The sequence below is a fragment of the Cynara cardunculus genome, assembly GCF_001531365.2.
Source record: "Cynara cardunculus var. scolymus isolate 2C chromosome LG 3, CcrdV1, whole genome shotgun sequence".
Lineage (NCBI taxonomy): Eukaryota > Viridiplantae > Streptophyta > Magnoliopsida > Asterales > Asteraceae > Cynara > Cynara cardunculus.
In genome coordinates, this window is record NC_037530.1 from 26342690 (window position 1) to 26362844 (window position 20155).

Consider the following 20155-nt stretch of genomic DNA (forward strand, 5'->3'; position numbering starts at 1 on the left):
AAATCAAACTTCCATTTCCCATTAAAACAACAAAAGTACACTTTAAAATTGTACATTTACTTACTTAAATCGTAAGTATTAAATACATAGTCTTGTGTAGTATCAAGTTCAGACGGACCACAATCGCTTGGACGACTAACTGATCTTCGACGACTACTTGAACTTCCGTGCGTCGGCCTAGGAGCTGGCATCGGACTCGGACAGTTATATCGAAAATGTCCATTCTGGCCGCATCGACTGCAAGTTTTCACTATTGGTTCCTTGTCTCGTGACGGGATACGATCGCGATTACGTGGCCAGCCTGAGTAATGTATGTCCAAGGGAGGCGGTAGGACGGTCAAACGTTCGTTGGGCAACACATATTCAGCTTCTGGTGGAAGGGGAATGACTTCCTTCTCGTATGTTGCACGGTAAGAGTCAGAATTGAACCAAACAAAACAGAATTGACTGCAGTCTTGAATATCTAAACTTCGAGTAACATAAATCACATGACCGCAAGCTATTCCAGAAAGTTGTCATTGTATGCATGTACAAGTCTTAGCATGCAAATCACAAGTTCATTTCGTATACCTGTCGTCAACTTCAAACAACAAATCGCTGATGGGATATACCTTCCAATTTGCGCTTCTATGTATTCTCTTCTCTAATTTGGCCTCCGCCCAAGGAGTCACTGCATTCATCATTTGTGCTGCAGATATTTGACATCATTAGCATATGTTACATAATCAAACATATAGTCAAATGATGGTTGAATTTACCTCCGTTATGCTGACGTATGAAATACCATTATTGCAATGTCGCCCGATAAAATTCAACTAACATTGTTATCGGAAGATAGCGTGCAAACCACGTTACTAAGTTGACGGACTCAACACTATTGAACATCATTGCACTGTAACGCAATCCAGGGAAGTGCGATCGTGCCCATCTAACGTAGCCAACTTCCTCAAGATATTGAGCAGCGGCTCTAGGTAGACTGTGCCGCATCAAATCCATAGTAGCTTCAAAGTTCGACAAGCGGTAAGCTTTGCATGCCTCCCAGAACATCCACCGTTTCCTTTTCTCTTTAGTGGAGTTTAGGCGGAGGTTCTGGCTCAAATGCCGACAACAAATTCCGTGGTGCGCAGAAGGAAATACAGTTCGTATGACCAGGTCGATAGAGACAGAGGTTAAATCGGGCACATCACCGATACACTGCCTAAGCATACACGAAAACCATGTCCATGACGGGCCACTTTCTGTCTTCCCCACTCCCATTGCAATGGGTACTATCCCATTGTTTCCATCCATGCCGACCACTAAGAACATGGTGCCAACGTATGGCTCCTTCAGATGGGCACCGTCCATTATAAGAAGCGATCTCATGTGTCCTAGAAACGATCGAATCTGCAGATCAACGAGATTAAAAATCTAATTTCAGAACATAAAATTATGACAATGATTAAAAAATATGACAATAATTAAAAAATATGACAAAAATTATTACCGAACAACTGAGTGCGACAAATAACATGTCGAATCGTCCAAGTCCATCAAGAGCGATCTCTGTCACAGTCCCCAGATTTGCTAGCTTCAGATTGTGACAATAAACCGGGAGTAGGTTAAACGACGATTCAGGGGTCCCCCTCAACAGTTGCAAGACATACATCTTTGCTCGCCATGCTTGGTGGTAGGAGATGCTAATATTGAACCGTTGGTTCACATCTTCCATGATTTCTTTACCACGATACACTCTCTTACAATCCTTTAAACTCCCTTCCAGTATATGACCCAAAACCTTTTTATTCGCATTACGGTGGTTTGGGTGCAGTTGGGACCTTGAACATGTGTGTTCATCATGGAGCCTCCGTACCTGAAACATACTGGTACCATCGATGGAAACAACCATTAAACGCCAATCACAGTCTGAATCTGAGTGACACACCACTTCGTACCGGTGTTTGGAAGATTTCTTTACTTTCATCTTAAGGTTTTCATGAACACATTTTAATCTCACTCGAGCTTAAGTGTTTCCTTCGAGTCAAAAGTTTGGAGAACTTTGACATGGGATGTAGGCTGGTAGGAAATGTTTTCCTGTCTACTTTTGATAACTGGGTCTGAACAAGGTGTTGGGTCGGGCATACCCCAAAAACTATTCCTTACCGGCTTGATATCTTCAGAATCGGAGTTATCGTCGTCTTTGGGTATGTTCAAAATTTCGGCACCAACAGAAACATCTTCGGCCATATCCACCTCCCACAACGGTTTTGACTGTTCGGGAGACCGGATCGGGTACGGGTTGGGAGACTTCATCGGAGGCATGTTCAAGTCTTGAACAAAATAACTGTCAGGTTCAACGATAACTTTTTGTTCAAAATATGAATTTCCAGCGGCATAATAAGGGAAGAAGGTGCTTGGATTTTCACCACTATCACCGCTAGGGAAGAAAGTGCTCTGATTTACACTAGGAGCACAACCGGTAGGGAAGAGTGTGCTTGGACCATATGGGTTTGCACTACTAACGTCGGGAAATAGTGTGCTCACAACACCGGGGTAAAAAGTGTTTGGACTGCCCGGGTTTGCACTTGATGGATTTCCTCCACAACCTCCATTGTCGACCACATATAGTGTCAACATTTCTAGTAAAGTTTGACGAATGGCGTTGTGGAGGATGACCACATCATCGTCGTCCATAAACTGATATAACGTATTCGTTTTAAAAAATACATTAAAATGACCACGTAAACTTAACTTTTTCGTCACACGTTTGACGACCCCAGAATACATTATTGGCGAAGACAAACGTATTGCACATGTAGGGGAGGTTATCGGAAGGTACTCTACAACACCATTCATATCTTGGAATAAATCGTCACTTCGAAGATACACACAAACATCATCACTTTGACGTGATTTCATGTTTTGTGATGGTTGATTGTGTTTAATGGGTTAAAGGTTGTGATGGTTTATTGTGTTTAATGGGTTAACGGTTGTGAGAGTAGAATATATGAGAAGATAAATGAAAGGGAAGGTGTGAAAAATTATGAAATAGGAGGTTGGTATTTATAGTGAAATTGATATTACAAAAAAAAAATTATTTAAAGGCTGGATCGCCCTTGGGGGCGATCTGATGACGTGGCTCGCCCCTGGTAGAAAAAAAAATTAATTTTTTTTCTTAGAAAAATAGGAATTGCCCCCAAACAGTACTGATCGCCCCCTGGGCGATCCGTATGGTTACTTTCGTAAAAGCCCTAAAAATTGGTTATTTTTGTGGAAGAGGGTTGTATAAATTAGTTATTTTCATAATTTTCCCAATTTATTTTTTGTTTTTGTAAAAGAAAACCCTTATGAAGTTTTTTTTTTCAAAAATAAAAATTCATGCATCAATCACTAATTAGCGATGGATTAGCAATGGACACGTGAATTTTCATTATTTTAAATCAAAATCCATTGATTTCGTCGCTTCGTCTAATTAGCTAAGGACACGTGTCCATCACTAATTTCTGCAAGGGGTTAAATGCATGAAATAACAACATACTTTCATAAAATTTCTTATTATAACATTTTACTTTTGTTTTTCTTTATTACAACAATATACTTTCAAATTATTTTTTATTAAGACATTGTACTTTAAAAAATCTACCCATAATAGCAATAGTAACCTGTTACCTTTTAAACCGGTTAACCCTTTGACTTTTTTGTTTGTGTGGCTTTAATGAGGTGATGTGGATGACACATCTTACTTAACTAAAATTAAAACAAAAACCTATTTCAAATTATTATTAGTGATTTTCATTTTTCATTGCTATTATCTAAAAAACATTTAATTTTTTTTACTTTTTCTTATTAAGTTGCATTCAAATTAAATATTCTTAGAGTATAATGGTAAATTTAAATCAAAAGGTTACCCAATGCTATAATGAGTAAATTTTCCAAAGTACAATGTCTTAATAAAAAATAGTTTGAAAGTATAATGTTGTAATAAAAAAAACTGAAAGTACAATATTATAATAAAAAAATTTATGAAAATAGATTATTATTTTATGCATTTTGCCCTTTCTGAAAAGGATTAGGTTTGTGGTCTCTATTACTCTACACCTCTTTTTCTAATAGTGAACCCCTTGTCCAGATAAAACTAAGATTAATTTGTGTTACAAGTCTCACAACTCCACTACGTGTAACTCCTTTGAAATTAAACTTTTAGTTAATTTGCATGTTATTCAGTCGGCATACGAGAGTACCAGTTTGGGCTTCATAGTCTCTAGTTTTTTAAATGACAAGATCAACTCTTGTGTCAGCAGGTATAGTTGCGTTAAAGATGTGAAGAGATAGTGGAGTGGAAACAAATAGTGTATTAAAATGGCTACAGTTTCCAAAGAAAAACAATGGAATATATATATATATATATGTATATATATATATATATATATATATATATATATTTGGGAGTAAGAGATATGAAGGAGATCTGGAGTTTCCTTTTTGTTTTTATTAGTTAATATTTCTTGCTTTCTTTTTCAACATTCTCTAGCACTAAAAGGCTGCATTCACTTCCCACCCAAAACAAGGACAGATTGAGAGGGAAAACAACATGGACAATACCCATATCCGTATCTTAAAAATGAAAAAAAAAAGGTTCCCATTTTCAAGTTTTGGGATTGGAGGAATCTTTTCTCATTCCCTCTCATCTCACTTTATAGCAAATAAAGTCACGAACAGAGCCAAAGAGGCCACCGAAAAGCATACACACCTTATCATGAAAGCAAGAAAAAAGTGAAAACCCAACCTCCTGGCCCTGATTAGACAACCCAACGCACACGCATTTACATTCTCTATCTTCAGATTACATAATTACTGCATCGTTTCTGTAGTTTTCGATCTTAATATCTCAAGATTTTAAGCATATTTTTATGTATCATATAGGAATTAGTGATATTTTCAAGCAACTTTGATGGGTTTTTGTTCTTTAATGAAAGAAATACAGTTTGAAGTTGATCTATTTTGTAAGAAATATGAGATATATATATATATATATATATATATATATATATATAAATAAAGACATATATGTCAAATCTTGAAAATGTTGGATTTTTTTGTTGAGGGAAAAAGTCATGTTTGGTGTAGAAATCTTGTAATATTATTAAAATGGAATATTGTGTTTAATAATCAATGTCTATGACAGAAAGAATTTCACTCGATCTAAACCACACGTCCATACAAATCTCTCTCTCTCTCTCTAGATTAGGAGTTGTTTCCTTTTTAAAAAGGATCATCGCTCAAGTCAACCTCACCTCATCATTTGGTCTTGGTTCTTCATGGGGCATCCACTTTCTTTTTCTTGCTTTTCTTTCCCTTCTTTTTCCCCTTCATTTGCATAATTCACCATGATATGATGATGACAACTTAACCCTTTGTTTGTTTGTTTCTTTCTTTCTTCTTGTCTATATAATTCACACTCTTCATCAATAATGTTAAGTTTTTACCCATATATTCATGGGACTTAGTAGCATGAAGGTGCATCAATTCGCACGTGGTGCAGGTGGCTTCTGGGGTGACGATGAATCCTCCTCGTCTGCCCTCACCCTTGACGTCTGCAAGCGTTTGCACCCTCGACCTCTCACCCCTAAGCTCACAACTAGTGGTAGTTCTGAAACTTGTTTCACCATGAACAATATTAGCGTTAGCAATAGTAGTAGTAGTAATAACCATGCTTTCGATCTTAAGAGCTTCATTAGACCCGAAAGCTGTCCCATTCAACTTGTTTCGCCCAACCACAAGAAAGATTCTCCTCAGGTAACCATTAGTTGTTGATGTGTTTCTATATCGTTTCATGCATTACATGACACATTACTAGAAGACAAGCTGGGTGCAATGCTGTGGTATTTACTTATAGTACGTTTTAGTTACAAATAATTGAATTTTCCATGTACATGTCCCTACAGTTGCCAAGGATCTTCACTGTTTAAACATCTTTATGACATGAAATGGAATATTTGTTTCTCTTTTCAAGATATTATGCTCATGAACAAACAAGAAATGAAACAGAAATTAAACTCAAATTTTTTAATTAATATGAGATCCAAAAATGGAACTTGATGCATGACAATGGTGAATTTTGTGAAGGTGGAGACACATCCAGGAGGAACACGGTGGAATCCAACACAAGAGCAAATTGGGATCTTAGAGATGTTGTATAGAGGGGGAATGCGGACTCCAAACGCACAACAAATCGAACAAATCACTGCACAACTAAGCAAGTACGGTAAGATAGAAGGCAAAAATGTGTTTTATTGGTTCCAGAATCACAAAGCACGCGAGAGACAGAAGCAGAAGCGCAACAACCTCGGCCTTAGCCATTCCCCAAGATCAACCCCAGCCTCCACCATGATCAACTCCATCTCATTAAACCCCAGAGTATGCTGCTTCTTCCCTTAATTATTTCGGTGTACACTTAATCTTTTCCTTGTGGGTACTTTGAAAGTTGAGTTCTTGCATGTTAAATAAACAGTCTTTTTACTTGCTTTTGAAGGGAGAAGTAGTGGAGAGCCCATACAAGAAGTGCAGAAGTTGGTCATTTGAGTGCTTGGACAAAGATCATGAGGAAGATAACAAAACCCTAGAGCTCTTCCCATTACATCCGGAAGGAAGATCAAGATGTTCATGAATTGAAGTGAAAGGAAAAAGGGTTTAATTTTCCCGGAGTTCATGGATGGATCCTGAAATTCTTTTGGGTTAAACTTTCACTTTCTTTGCTTCGCTCTTTTCTTCTTTGTTTGGGGAAAGAAGAAAGACAAGTTGTATCCTTGTACCCTCTCAAGATCTTTATGTCTTATTTATTTTGACTTTGGAAACCAAAGCGTGCTTTTATCTTGGAAATGTTGCTGCATAGCTATCGCTGCTTCTCTTTATTTTTCCATAAAAGTTCAAACGTCCTGCACACCATAACTTGTTTTAATTTGGGGAAAATATTCAAATAAAATCTACTAATTGAAGAATTGCATCTCATAATTAAATATTCTTGTCGATCAGATGGATGCAGTGCTGAGGTGTAGCTTGGTTTTGGTTTCATCCTTTTTTTTCTTGGAGTTTGTGACTACCTGATTCAAAGAAAAATGTTTTAATACCATGAAAAGTATAAACATTTAAATATGTAATTTTATATATATATATAAACTTTTTTTATTAAATACATTCTTTACAATATTTATATTATTTGAAGCTTCCACATGTATATAGGATGCATCTCCTGTGAAAGTTCTTGCGTTTCTTAAGATTTGGGTTTTAGTTTCAAAACCTCTTTTTTCTAAAATTGTACCAAAACTATGAGATGTAATCTTTGTGGAAAATCAAAAGATAATTACAAAACATAAAATCAGTGACAAAATTCTGTATTAGGTGGTGGGCGATTGTGTGGGGTCACAAATCTGTAAGATAACTTTGACCTTTGGTTTCAAAAATGGTGGCTTCTGATTTCAATTGAAGGGACTAATTTCATGTTGTGGTTATTCAATACATTTATGCTCATTAGAAATATATACGTGATTTAATCGTTATTATTTTGTTAAATTAAGTAAAATGATTTAAAATTGAGTAGTTAAATCATCTCTTCATATGTTTTGTTTTCTTCTTTATTATAAAATAAGTGATTAATATTTCAAAAACAAGACTCCCTTCGTTATTTTCAATTGTAATTTTTTTAAATTGTATTTGAAAAGAAAATAATATTAAATCTACCACTATTGTGGAAAAATCGATATAGAGAATTAAAAAAAACTGTTTATTCTCAATAATCATAATCCCTTTAAATAAGGAGGGATTACAAAGAGATAATCATGAGATACATAATTATAATCAAAATCTAATATGTTTATCTTTATCTCTATATATCTCTATCGTCATATCCTTTTGATGATAACACATTTATCCTTCATCCTGCTTGTGCCGAGTAAAAGAAGTGATGGTGCACTATTGTTGACTCAATAAAAAAACCTTATGTCAAAATAAAAATCGAGTGGGAGAAAATAAAAATAAGACAGAAAAGAGTACAATTCACCTATTTATAGACTATTCATTAAGTATATATTCCTTCATATTGGTACATCAGACGTAAGAGTTAAGAAAAATAAGATCGTATCTAAATTGTCGTCTCACTAAAACCTTACACTAAGGAACAAAACTCAATGGGAAAAAATAAAATCTTGGATGAAGAAGAGCACAACATACTAATATCACTTCTATAGTAGACTTCCCCTTTTGTCTACTACTTCCCCCGCTACGTACATTAGTCAAGGGAGTTTGGAATGTCTCCGCTTTCCAATGTTTTCCACATATTTCTCAAATGTCCTTAGACAGTGATTTGGTAAACAAATTAGCCACATTCTCCTCAGATCTTACTTGATTCACCTGAATCTTAAGGAAAGTCTATTGTTGTCGATTATAGAAAAACAATGGCAAAATATGTTTTATATTATCACCCTTGATATATCCAACTTTCATTTGTTCGATACAAGTTGCATTATCTTCATATATACATGTAGGATTTTGAGTGGTTGAACTTAAACTACTAACCCCTCTTATATGTCTAATGGCATACCTTAGCCATATACACTCTTGAACTGCCTCATGTAGAGCAATAATCTCTAAATGGTTCAAGGAGGTAGCTACAAGGGTTTATTTGGTAGATTTCCAAAAATCTATGTGTTCCCAATTGTAAAAACATATCATGTTTGGGAACGATCTTTGTGTGGTCAGAAAGATACCCAACATCAGCAAACCTACTAATTTATCGTTTGGGGTTTCGTTGTAGGGGATAATGCTTTCGTTGTTAATACCTTTAACATGTATTGTAACCCTATTTTTCTCTTTGTAGGTAAAGAATAAGTCCATGTGGATGGTTCCTTTTAGGTATCAAAATATATTCTTGATACCATTCCAATGACATTGCGTTGGAGCTGCGCTAAATCTAGCTACAAGTTCTCAAAGAATGCAATATTTGGTCGAGTACATTGTCCTAAGTACAATCTATTGCATGTAGATAGGGAATTTCATCTCCCAACACCTCTTCGTCATTATCATGAGAGCGATAGCTAGATGTGCTTTATCCATATTAAATCTCCTGAGCATTTTATGGATATAAGCGTACTGGTGGATAAGGATTCCACAAGCTCGGTTTTCTAGTTCTATACCTAGACAAAACTGAGTTTTCCCAAGATCTTTAATCTCAAATTCAAAGTTTAAATAACTTCCAGTGTCTCTTATTTCATCAAGAGTACTTATTATGTTTAGATCATCAACATATACAACTATGGATCCATAGGATTAATTGTGGATCCAACACAAAAATAGAAAGATTTGAGTTGTTTAGTCTTCGACTGCATCTTTTGGTGTAACTGGTTATTCCTTACCTCGGACATAACATGAAACCTATTAGTCCTTTCATCACGATATTTCTGAACAAGGTCCTGGAATTTTTTGTTGACACAGACAACGTCAAGGAAAACCTCAATTGAAAATCCAGAACTTGTTTTCTTTATAAAAATGCAATGGTACAATTCGTTGTTGTTATATCCCTTCCAATCAAGTATTCACTCATACGGGTATACCACATCCATCCGGATTGTATTAGTCCCTAAAGTGAGCACTTCATTTTAATTACAAAGGTATTCCATGGTTTAGAGTTACTTGAATTGGGTAGTGGACGACCATTAGGCACTTTTATGTAAATCTCTTAATCTAGATCCCCATAGAGATATGCATTAACGACATCCATAAGCTACATTTCTAATCCTTCAGAAACTACTAGACTAATTAGATAGCGGAACGTTATTACGTCCATTACTAGGGAGTATGTCTTCTCATAGTTAATTCTAGGGCGTTGTGTGAAGCCTTGCTCCATAAGGCGAGCCTTATATCTTATGACTTCATTATTCTTATTACGTTTTCTAACAAAGACCAATTTATGTCCTACCGGATTTACATCTGGTGGAGTTAGCACTACCGGACTAAACACCTGTCTCTTTACCAAGGAATTTAATTCTACATGGATTGCTTCTTTCCATTTAGGTCAATCTTCTCTTTGTTGACATTCTTCAACTGAGCATGGTTTGATGTCATCCTACCCTATGATCTCATGAGCAACACTATATGCAAATATATCATCAATGAGTATGGATGATCTTTCCATCAACTCATGTGCATTCTCATAATTTATTGAGATTTTTTAATCAAATTTGACTTCAGTGCATTACAGACGTATGATCATTACGCTTCAACCGAGTTATTCTATTCCACCTCTTAGAAAGAAAAGAACTTAAATCAAAATATTTAATAGCATGGCGATACATTTATACAAAACTTCTACCCCGRGCACACGCAATGGAACCGTAGACAGTCAAGTGAAATCCAATCCACAAAATAATTTGATCTATGGACAACATCATTGTGGTAAAGGTCTGGGCACTGTCTCGGAGAGAGGCTAGGTGAGATAGACATGTTTGTGAAGATGCGGACTACCTGCACCTGGACAGAAAGACCCTATAAAGCTTCATTGTTCCTTGGGATTGGCTTTGGGCCTTTCCTGCGCAGCTTAGGTGGAAGGTGAAGAAGGCCTCCTTCCGGGGGGGGGGGTCCGAGCCATTAGTGAGATACCACTCTAGAAGAGCTAGAGTTCTAACCTTGTGTCAGGACGTACGGGCCAAGGGACAGTCTCAGGTAGACAGTTTTTATGGGGTGTAGGCCACCTGATAAGCTTCATCGTCGAGAGGGAAATAGCCCGGATCACCAGCTAAGGTCCCTAAATGACCGCTCAGTGATAAAGGAGGTAGGGGTGCAGAGACAGCCAGGAGGTTTGCCTAGAAGCATCCACACTTGAAAGAGTGCATAATAGCTCACTGATCGAGTGCTCTTGCACCGAAGATGAACGGGGATAAGCGATCTGCCGAAGCTGTGGGATGTAAAAATACATCGATAGGGGAGCATTCCGCCTTAGAGTGAAGCACCCACGCGAGCGGTAGTGGACGAAGCGGAAGCGAGAATGTCGGCTTGAGTAACGCAAATATTGGTGAGAATCCAATACCCCGAAAACCTAAGGGTTCCTCCGCAAGCGTTCTATAGTAATGATTCATAGACATAACTATAATCAAAGACAATCTCATGAGAAGGATTTTCAATATTGACGATAAATGGATCAGATTGTGCCTTATCTCCTTTTTCTTTCTTGGATGAGTATCTATCTAACCATGTGGCCTCCCCCTTTTCCTTTTGGGAGCCATGGCCTCAACCACACTTCCACTATGTGTGGTTGCAACACTCTTTCTGATGGTGTTGTGCCTTTTTTAGTGATATTTAGCCTTGCAGGTACATTTGCAGCTAGTATATATATGATCTTGTCACTTTTGTAATATCAATGCATGATCAAGTATCAAGTCTGCTACGTTTTGAAGATTTAGTATTTATTTCTTTTCGCTATCACATTGTAATATGTGAGGATCAAAATAATAGAGAGTGGGAACATTCCATGACAATTCTTATTGTTCCCTTGGAAAATCTTTTTTCCCATCTCCCCTAACGACGGGAAGACTGTCTCTTCAAAGTGACAATCCACAAATCTTGCGGTAAATAGATCACTCGTCAAGGGTTCTAAATAGCGGATAATTGTTGGGGATTCATATCCAACATATACACTTAATCGTCTTTGAGGGCCCATTTTTAGTGCGATGTGGGGGCGTAATTGACACGTATACTGCACAACCAAATATGCATAAATGTGAAATATCATACTTATTTCTAGTTACCAACTGGTACACATAAAATGGTTGGCTAGTAGTGGGTCTAAAGCGAATAAGTAGTGCTTTATGTAATATTGCATAACCCTAGGCAAAAGTGGATAATTGGTGTGTATAACCAATCCCCTAGCGACCATGTGTATCCTTTTGATAGTAGCTTATGCAGGACCATTTTGAGTATGAACATGGGATACGAGATGCTCTACATCGATCTAATAATCATTAAATGCTTGTGATGTAAATTCTTCAGCATTATCAAGTCGCATAGACTTGATAGGATTATCGAGGCGGTGATCCCTCAAGCGTATGATTTGTGTTAGGAGTTTTATGAATGCAGCTTTTCGTGTGGACAATAGTGCGAAATGCGTCCATCGTGTCGATGTGTCAACCATAACTACAAAATACTCAAATGGCTCGCATTCTGGATGTATATGTCCATAAATATCACCTTGTATGCGTCATAAGGATGGAATGTTTTGTTTTGTGTCCTTAGCATATGATGATCTAGACCTATTTTAGCTAAGGAGCACGCTTTGCAAAAGTTCGGGGTATTTAAGGAGGTATATTGTGACGATGGTATTGTTTCTCTTGCTTTGAAAGTCAACAGTTGCAATTTGGTAGTTTCAGTTAATTGTCTCATCTTACCTTTTATTCGAAAGAAAGGATGCCCATGTGTATTTTTCAACACACATATCATTATATCACGACCAGGGTGTCCCAAGCAATCATGCCAAAACTTATATATGTCACTATCGCAAAGTTCATTATTGATGACAAAATATGATTCAATAACTCTTTTGGTAAGATACAACCCACACATTACTTTTTAAATATACGTTTCCTTTCATATTCATTAGAGGTGATGTACATATATTTGTTTTCATTCTCACTATGTGTTTCAATATCATAGCCATTAGAGCATATATCTTTGAAACTCAACAAGGTCCGATTAGCTTTTAGGAGCATAGAGTGCTTTTGTGATTATCATTTTAGTGCCATTAGGCAACAAGAAAGTGACAGTTCATCGACTAAGTATTAAGTTAAATGATCCAATCATTATAGTCATTGAGAATTCATAAGCAATTATTTTAGTAAATAATAGTTTGTTTCTTAGTATTGTGTGAGTGGTCCATAGTGAACTAAGCACTCAAGTTCTTCTTGATACATTTTTCTACAAGGAACGGAGAATATTTAATAATTTCTTTACATCAATGGCTTAGAGATTGTATAGGCATAAATTAAAGTTTATTTAATACTTAAAATAAAATTCAAAATAATTCACCAATCCACATGATTAAATTAAGTTCACCAAAATATTACAAAACTTAAAACTAATAAATAATGTCTAAATAACTAATGCCTTTAAATAAAATAAAGTTGAAGTATATTAGTCCAAATTCAGAGACTCCAGTGATGGATCATTGTTTTTGATATTGGTGAAATCTGCAATTGTTAGGTTGACTTCTTGATCATTAATTGTTTCTTCGAGGTATTGAGCTTTTTGATCTTTTGATTCCTTATGTCTCTTGTAGTTGGCTGCTACAGTGTTTCTTGTACAACAATTCTTATACCAATGCCTAAAGATGCCATATATGTAGCAAGGTTCAGTTCCATCTCTTACTTTTTTGGCAGGATCAATCATTGGTGCTTTTCCTTTAGATTGTCTTTGATTACTTGGTCCAGCAGTTGCATCTTTGTGCCATGAATTGGAAAATCCACCACGACTATTACCGCGACATTGTCCATGGCCCAGTTCATGACCTAGTCCATGACCCAGTCCACGACCCCGTCCATGTGGTGTATAGTTGCCATGCGTGTGTAATTCAGTATGCTTAACTCGTTGTCCTTTAGAGTTCTTTCCACCTCTAATGCTTGCATGGTTAGATAAAGAAATTTCTTGGTCTCGATAGGTCTAGCGTTGTTATTTAAAAGAACCTCATTTTGTTTTGCAGCCACTAGCAGTAGGTTGGTAATTTTGTTAAATGTTGTGATTTTTTTGTTATCATTTTCCAATCAATATTGATTCATTAGTATGATTGCGGATGTGGGAAAAGTGGAAAACATTTTCTAAATCATGTCGTCTTCCTTGAGTTCCTTTCCATAGAAGTTTAGACATACTTTGAGACGCAACATTTCTTTATTGAAATCGTTTACCTTTTTGTAATCGAGTAAACGAATTTCATTCCACTGTACATTAGCTTGAGTAGATAAGAGTGATGAATATTCCCAAATCTTTCTTTCAGAGCGTGCCACAGTTCTTTAGGGGTTTTCGGTTGAAGGTACTCCCATCGAAGGCTGAGTTCGATGTGTCGTCTCTAGAACATTAAGGCATTTGGTTGTACCTTTTCTGACGACTTATTTTTAGGGTCAGTAATGGGGTTATTGTGTAGTTGTAGTCCTTTCCAATAGATGTAGTCTCTACATCTTATACTCATTTGTGGCATTTGAGTCCTTCTGAATCCAAGATATCAAATTCGGGACGAGTTGGTTCAGCCATCTACATAAATAAGAGTTAAGGTATTTTATTTTATAAAGGAAGAAAATTATGATGCTCATGAAATTTCATTATCATTATCTTTTGCTCATAATGCTATACCAGTATTCAATATTTGAAAGATAGATCGCAAAAACACTTTTAGATTTCGAGGTAGGAGGGGAGTCCCCACAACCTTTAAGGATATTTACACTCGTTTGACAAAATCTTTTGGTATCATGTAATTACTTCGGTTCAAGAAATACATGAATAACATTAATAATTTTGTAGAATTTTGGCATGAGGCTAAAAGATGAGATAATATTCAAAATTAAACCATATATGACATTTTTGGGAGCTTTTAGCAAGAGGCCAAAAGATATGTGAGTTTTAACTTTTTGTGACACCCCACTTTTTATATTACCAAATCTACCAAAATTCCGGCATGACCTATTCATAAATCTGTCCTTTGCCTATTTTATATCCCAAAAATTATATTTACATATACACTAAACAAATCCTAAAAACTAAAAGTGTGCATTAGCACAATGTACGTTAATTACTATTTACAAACATACACCAAGTGTGTTGATATTAAATCTATCGAATACTATTTTGAACTAATCTTTTGTCTCAAGTCAAAGACACTGTATCAACCAATAATATTACCTATAAATGGTTACACCATTAATAATACCCTCTAATCTTGATCCTAGATACACATTGAAAAATAAAAACAAATTAGGCTTCATGCCTGGTGAATTCAAGAGTTTATATAATAAAACATTATACCAAAAAAAAATCAAAATGATCCAAGAGTTCAAGACAATGCTTGATTTGTAAACATTGGTAATATGCAAACCAATACATTACTTTAATCGAACTCAATAAAAGATGTGGTTATAAATGTTGAAACGAGGTAACAACCATTACACCACATGGGGGAGACCCACAACAAGAACCAAAATCAATGAAGGAACACTACCCAGCAGTCCATTTATCCTTTAGGCTAATTTCGGCATAATCACCAAGTGCACGTCGTGTTTTATAGACGCTATGCTTATTAGCCGAGTATCTGGCACGATGCATACACGGTACTCCATAAACACTAAATGGGAGCAACCCATCTAATTGTAAAGGGATCGACCCCATACAAACGCAACAAATAGGGTGACCCTAAGTTGTCATATCCGGATCTAAATACACCATGTAGACGAGCAAACAAATAATTCACAATACCTCATTTATACAAAGTTTATTTCACCAAAATTTAAATCAACATATTTTAAAACATCGAACCATATTCCACATGGTTTCTCATAATAATTTAGCATGCTAGTTTTCACCTAAAATTTTACTTTGTATGTAAAAAGAAGTAAATAACCACATTTCACAACACTAATTTAAATCAAGCATTTTTCAACTATATATTAAAACATAAGCAAAATGAATCAGTTATGTAAAATACATACATTTGACGTGTACGTTTTAAGAATACTTGAACTCACCTTTGCTAGGTTAAGTTAAATCTAGTTTTCAACCAACTTGTGCAATCTTCCTACAACCTGTACAACCAATATGTGATCATCAAATCAACATAACCACTCTAAACCAAGTATTTAGACATCCCTTTTACCTTTCCAACCCATTAAGAACCATTCCAAACGGATTTAAGACCAATTTTATGCAAATATGTGAAGATTGATTATATATTCCCGTCTTTTGAGCTACCTATTGCCCAAATTAGCTCATCCTTAAAACAGATCGATTATAGAAGACATCCTAACGTTTCTAGAAAATTGTTATAAGCTTAAATCCGAGTTACGAGTGATTTATTATGCTTTTTACAACTTTCAGCAACAATGAAAACATCAATTTCGACCAAATCACTTTATGGTTTATGTTATACATTCAAAACTCATCTCCACGCATATTTAACCTACTTCAGCCTATGTAGTTCCAACATTAAACTCCCAACTAAAGAATATATAGTTAGTCTTTACCCAAGTTTATATCAAAACATCATGTATGAACTTAAGGTATGCGTAAAACTTGTTCTTAACATAAAGTTTGTTCATAACCCTGCTTACCATCAAATACTCATTTTCTCAATAACAAACTATTATTGAAGTGAAGTTTTCAAACATACTTATTGAACTTCTATAGACATGTTTAGGTAGTTCACACATCAAAATCCTCTACGAGTTCCAAAGAACCCATAAAACATCATCGTTTAGTTCAACCGGACTAGAACAAACCCGTAAGCTTGAAAATCTTCAAAATGCATATGAATTATTTATTTGATCACTGAAACACTTTTATACACCTTTCATAACTAAGTCCGTTTAATTTCAACCTTTAATTTCGCATAAAACTATCCAATTTGAGTTTATAACATAACAGTTTGACTTTTAGAAAGAAAAAAAAATCAACTGTTTTTATATGCAAACTTGATTCTTTTTTCAAAAGCATGCTTGGATAAAAATTTCAACTTACATACACCTCATGTCATCTTAATGTTCCCATAAAACTAATTACATCAAATATATTCTCTTCTTTGTATTAATTTCAATTTTTGAACCCTTGAATCGGTTACACTATGTCTTGAGGTTGAATACAACAAATTGGAAATCATAACAAGGTCACAATCTACTCAATCAAGTCGAAATAACGCACTAAACCAAAGTATAAAACCAATTGAAACTTAGTTATGTAAACATAGCTCAGTTTTAGCATGAAGTTCGAGTTTTAAACCCTTAATCAAATTCTTCTTCACCCCATCAACCGAAATGGCTTCTTCCTTCGATTTGAATGCTAAAACTCAACCTATGCTTGATATAGCATCCTTTGGTTTGATGATTTATGTGTTCTTTATCCCTAAATCGGCCATAGCCGTCCTCTCCCTCTTTCTCCCATATTCTCATCCTTTTTTTTTTCTTTTTTCTTTTTTCTTTTTAACCTCATTTATGTTATTACTAGTTTATGAAATTGACACCTCAAACCCTAGCGTTTCTCTTTATCAAATCTTCCCCAACATATAACCATTTAACCGTCTTTTTATATACATAATGGTATTTGACACAACCCTTACGTTTATCTCTAGAACATGTCTACCCTCAAACATTAACAATATGTACATATTTTAATATAATCCCTCAAAATGGAATGTCACATTTTTAGAGTGTGATTTTAATTTTTAAGGCAAATAATTACAATTTTGATATGGTTTTATCTATTATTAAATGAAACTTTTAGCAATTAAGATTAATATTTGTTGTTATAGTATTTTTAATAGCTTTTAGTAAGAGCCTAAAATTATGTGATTAGAAGTGTAACTTCAAAATTTAATTATAACATTGAAAATAATAAAATAAAACTAATAATGAATATAAACATTTAAATAAAATAAAACATTTAAAATAAACTACACTAATGAACCTTAATATCACCCAAAACAACTAATAACATAGTATTTTGACAATTAATCACACATAATTAAGTTATATCATAATATACTATTAAGTAAGAATTCATAATTAATAAATTAATAATCAAATAATTAAACAATTAAAAAGCACGACTTGCTAACAAGATTCCAACCACAAAAAGAAATTTATCCAAAGAGATGACTGCGGTTTCCTTCTCACTTTCAAAGCCAAAAATGGAAAAGCATTAACCTAAACAAAAGCTAGAGTATTTATAGCAATTTGATTTCACATGCATGTTTCAAAACAAAGCAAACATAGACTTAAAAGGTATAATTATTATGTGGGATTTTGGATTCTAATCAACATGTAGTAAATTTTCAGTTATGACAAAGTAGTAAAAAGAAAATCGATCAAGAAGGAATGCTTACTTGCAGGGCAGTCCCTAGGGGAGGACGGCACGGGTGCACGCGCAAGACCCAAAAGTATGAAGAGCCCAAATTTTTCTCTTAAAGTACAATAGTAGTCTAAAATAATTTAATCTATACTATCTTATCAAGCAAATTCATCAAAAGTCTTAAAGTCTTAAAATTCTAAATGACCAAGATACCCTTTTCACTTTCTTATTTTTTCACTTTTTCACCCCTTCCTCTCCTCAAATACACTCATCCCCTCACATACATTCACCTCTTACATTCAAACAGATTTTTTTTAAAATTATAATTTTAAATTTACACTTTATATCCCTATAATTAGTTAATTAATTACTTTAGGTCCTTTACTTTTAAATGTTTCATTTTAAACATTTATTAAATTAACATACATAATCGTATGTCAAATAAAACATGTTTAAAAAATACATTTTTATTTTAACAAGTTACACCATTATAATCGTCTCGTTAATACCTTTGAAATGAGTCCAATATTGAATAGTTTTTGACTTAATTATATTATTATATATTATATATACTGTGAAAAAATATTTTAAATGTTTACGATTTATACTTTTATAGTTATTTATTTATATATATGCTATATATTTTGGGGTTAGGCTGTCCAAATTCCACTGTATAATATGTTCTGAATTAATATGTTCTTGGGTTTTTTTTGAAATATATATATACATGTATTAATTTAACTTTAATCTGAGCTTCTGGACAAGAAAGAGGGTAAGCAGTTGAAATTTCTTTCTAAAACCCATCTTTTTTGGTCTTTTCATGGCTTATGATCTGTCAAATTTGTAATTTTCTTTATTGGTTTTGAGTGTTTATCTAAAAACTCAAGTTTCTTGGTGTAAATCGAACACATTTGTGGAGTCGTTTAAATATGTTGGATTTTAAATATATTGGATTTTAAACTGTCATATAATTTTTTTCATCGATAGTCTTTAATTGAAACCATAACTCTTATTTATTCAAATTGTATTAATATGTAAAGACCAAGTGTAACATATATCATCGTTAAATCTTGTCTTATAAAATCAGTGAAAACTTCAAAATCGTTAAAATTCATGGCTCCCGCCGCATTGCGCGGGTACACAACTAGTAAATTAAAGAAACCTAAAAAATTGTAGCATATAATAAGAAACAAAAAGAATTTAGTAGATAATAAGGGCCTAAAAATATATCAACTAATTACATTGAAGAAGAAAAAAAATAATAATTAGTCATTCATTATATGCTATTGTTTATTGTCTCTCTATTTTTTTATCTCTAACAAAGTCAATGATATTGGCTATTGTTATCTCTATATGCTTGACTGTTTTCGTGCTTCAACAATTCAACGTTAAGATCATGTGCTTATTATTGCTATATATTTTTGTTGGATATTTTTATCAATTTCTGCTTCTATTGACTATTGTTATTTGGTTATCTTGTTCTAGTTGTTTTTGCTGATTATTGTTATCTATCTTTACTTATACATAAAATATTTTACCATTGTTTGACAATCAATCTATTGTTTTTATAATTTATGACGTGTTTCATGGTTTTGTGATTAATCAATAAAATTTTTCTACTACATATATTTAGTAATGTCTCTTATATATGTCATGTTCCATAAACTTTTAATCTTAACATGTTATTTTAGTTGAGCAAAAAAATAAGAAAAATAGAATTTAAATATTTTCATCAATTGTTTGACTTATGTACCTTTCATTGGGATTTCACCACACCACAAGATTCTATGTAAGTGCTCAAACAATCATTTGTTGAGCTTGCATATTATATGTTTAATTAATTATTTATTCTTATTGAATCATAATGGATCATCTTTTTTTTAATATTCTTATTGATCCCCATTTGTGTACTTGTCTAGAAAACTTTGATAATCTTCTTTACTATTGATCTCTCATTAACCCTCACAATTACTTCATTCATATGAATTCTCTTTTTATATCAAAATAACACATATTTCTTGTTATGAACTAAAAAAATTCTTACTTTTTATAAAAATTTATCAACCATAGTTTCTATACTCTTGGTTTCAAATTA

The 20155-nt window shown here is 34.1% G+C and overlaps 1 protein-coding gene across 1 annotated transcript; it reads left to right on the plus strand.

The window, feature by feature from the left end:
* The first annotated feature begins 5368 nt into the window (after positions 1-5368).
* On the plus strand, positions 5369-6854 carry LOC112509929 (WUSCHEL-related homeobox 4-like). Its single transcript, XM_025115140.1, has 3 exons — positions 5369-5775; positions 6106-6396; positions 6512-6854. Exons 1-3 carry the CDS (start codon positions 5476-5478, stop codon positions 6644-6646), a joined length of 726 nt encoding a protein of 241 aa, XP_024970908.1. The 5' UTR covers positions 5369-5475; the 3' UTR covers positions 6647-6854.
* Positions 6855-20155: the final 13301 nt, after the last annotated feature.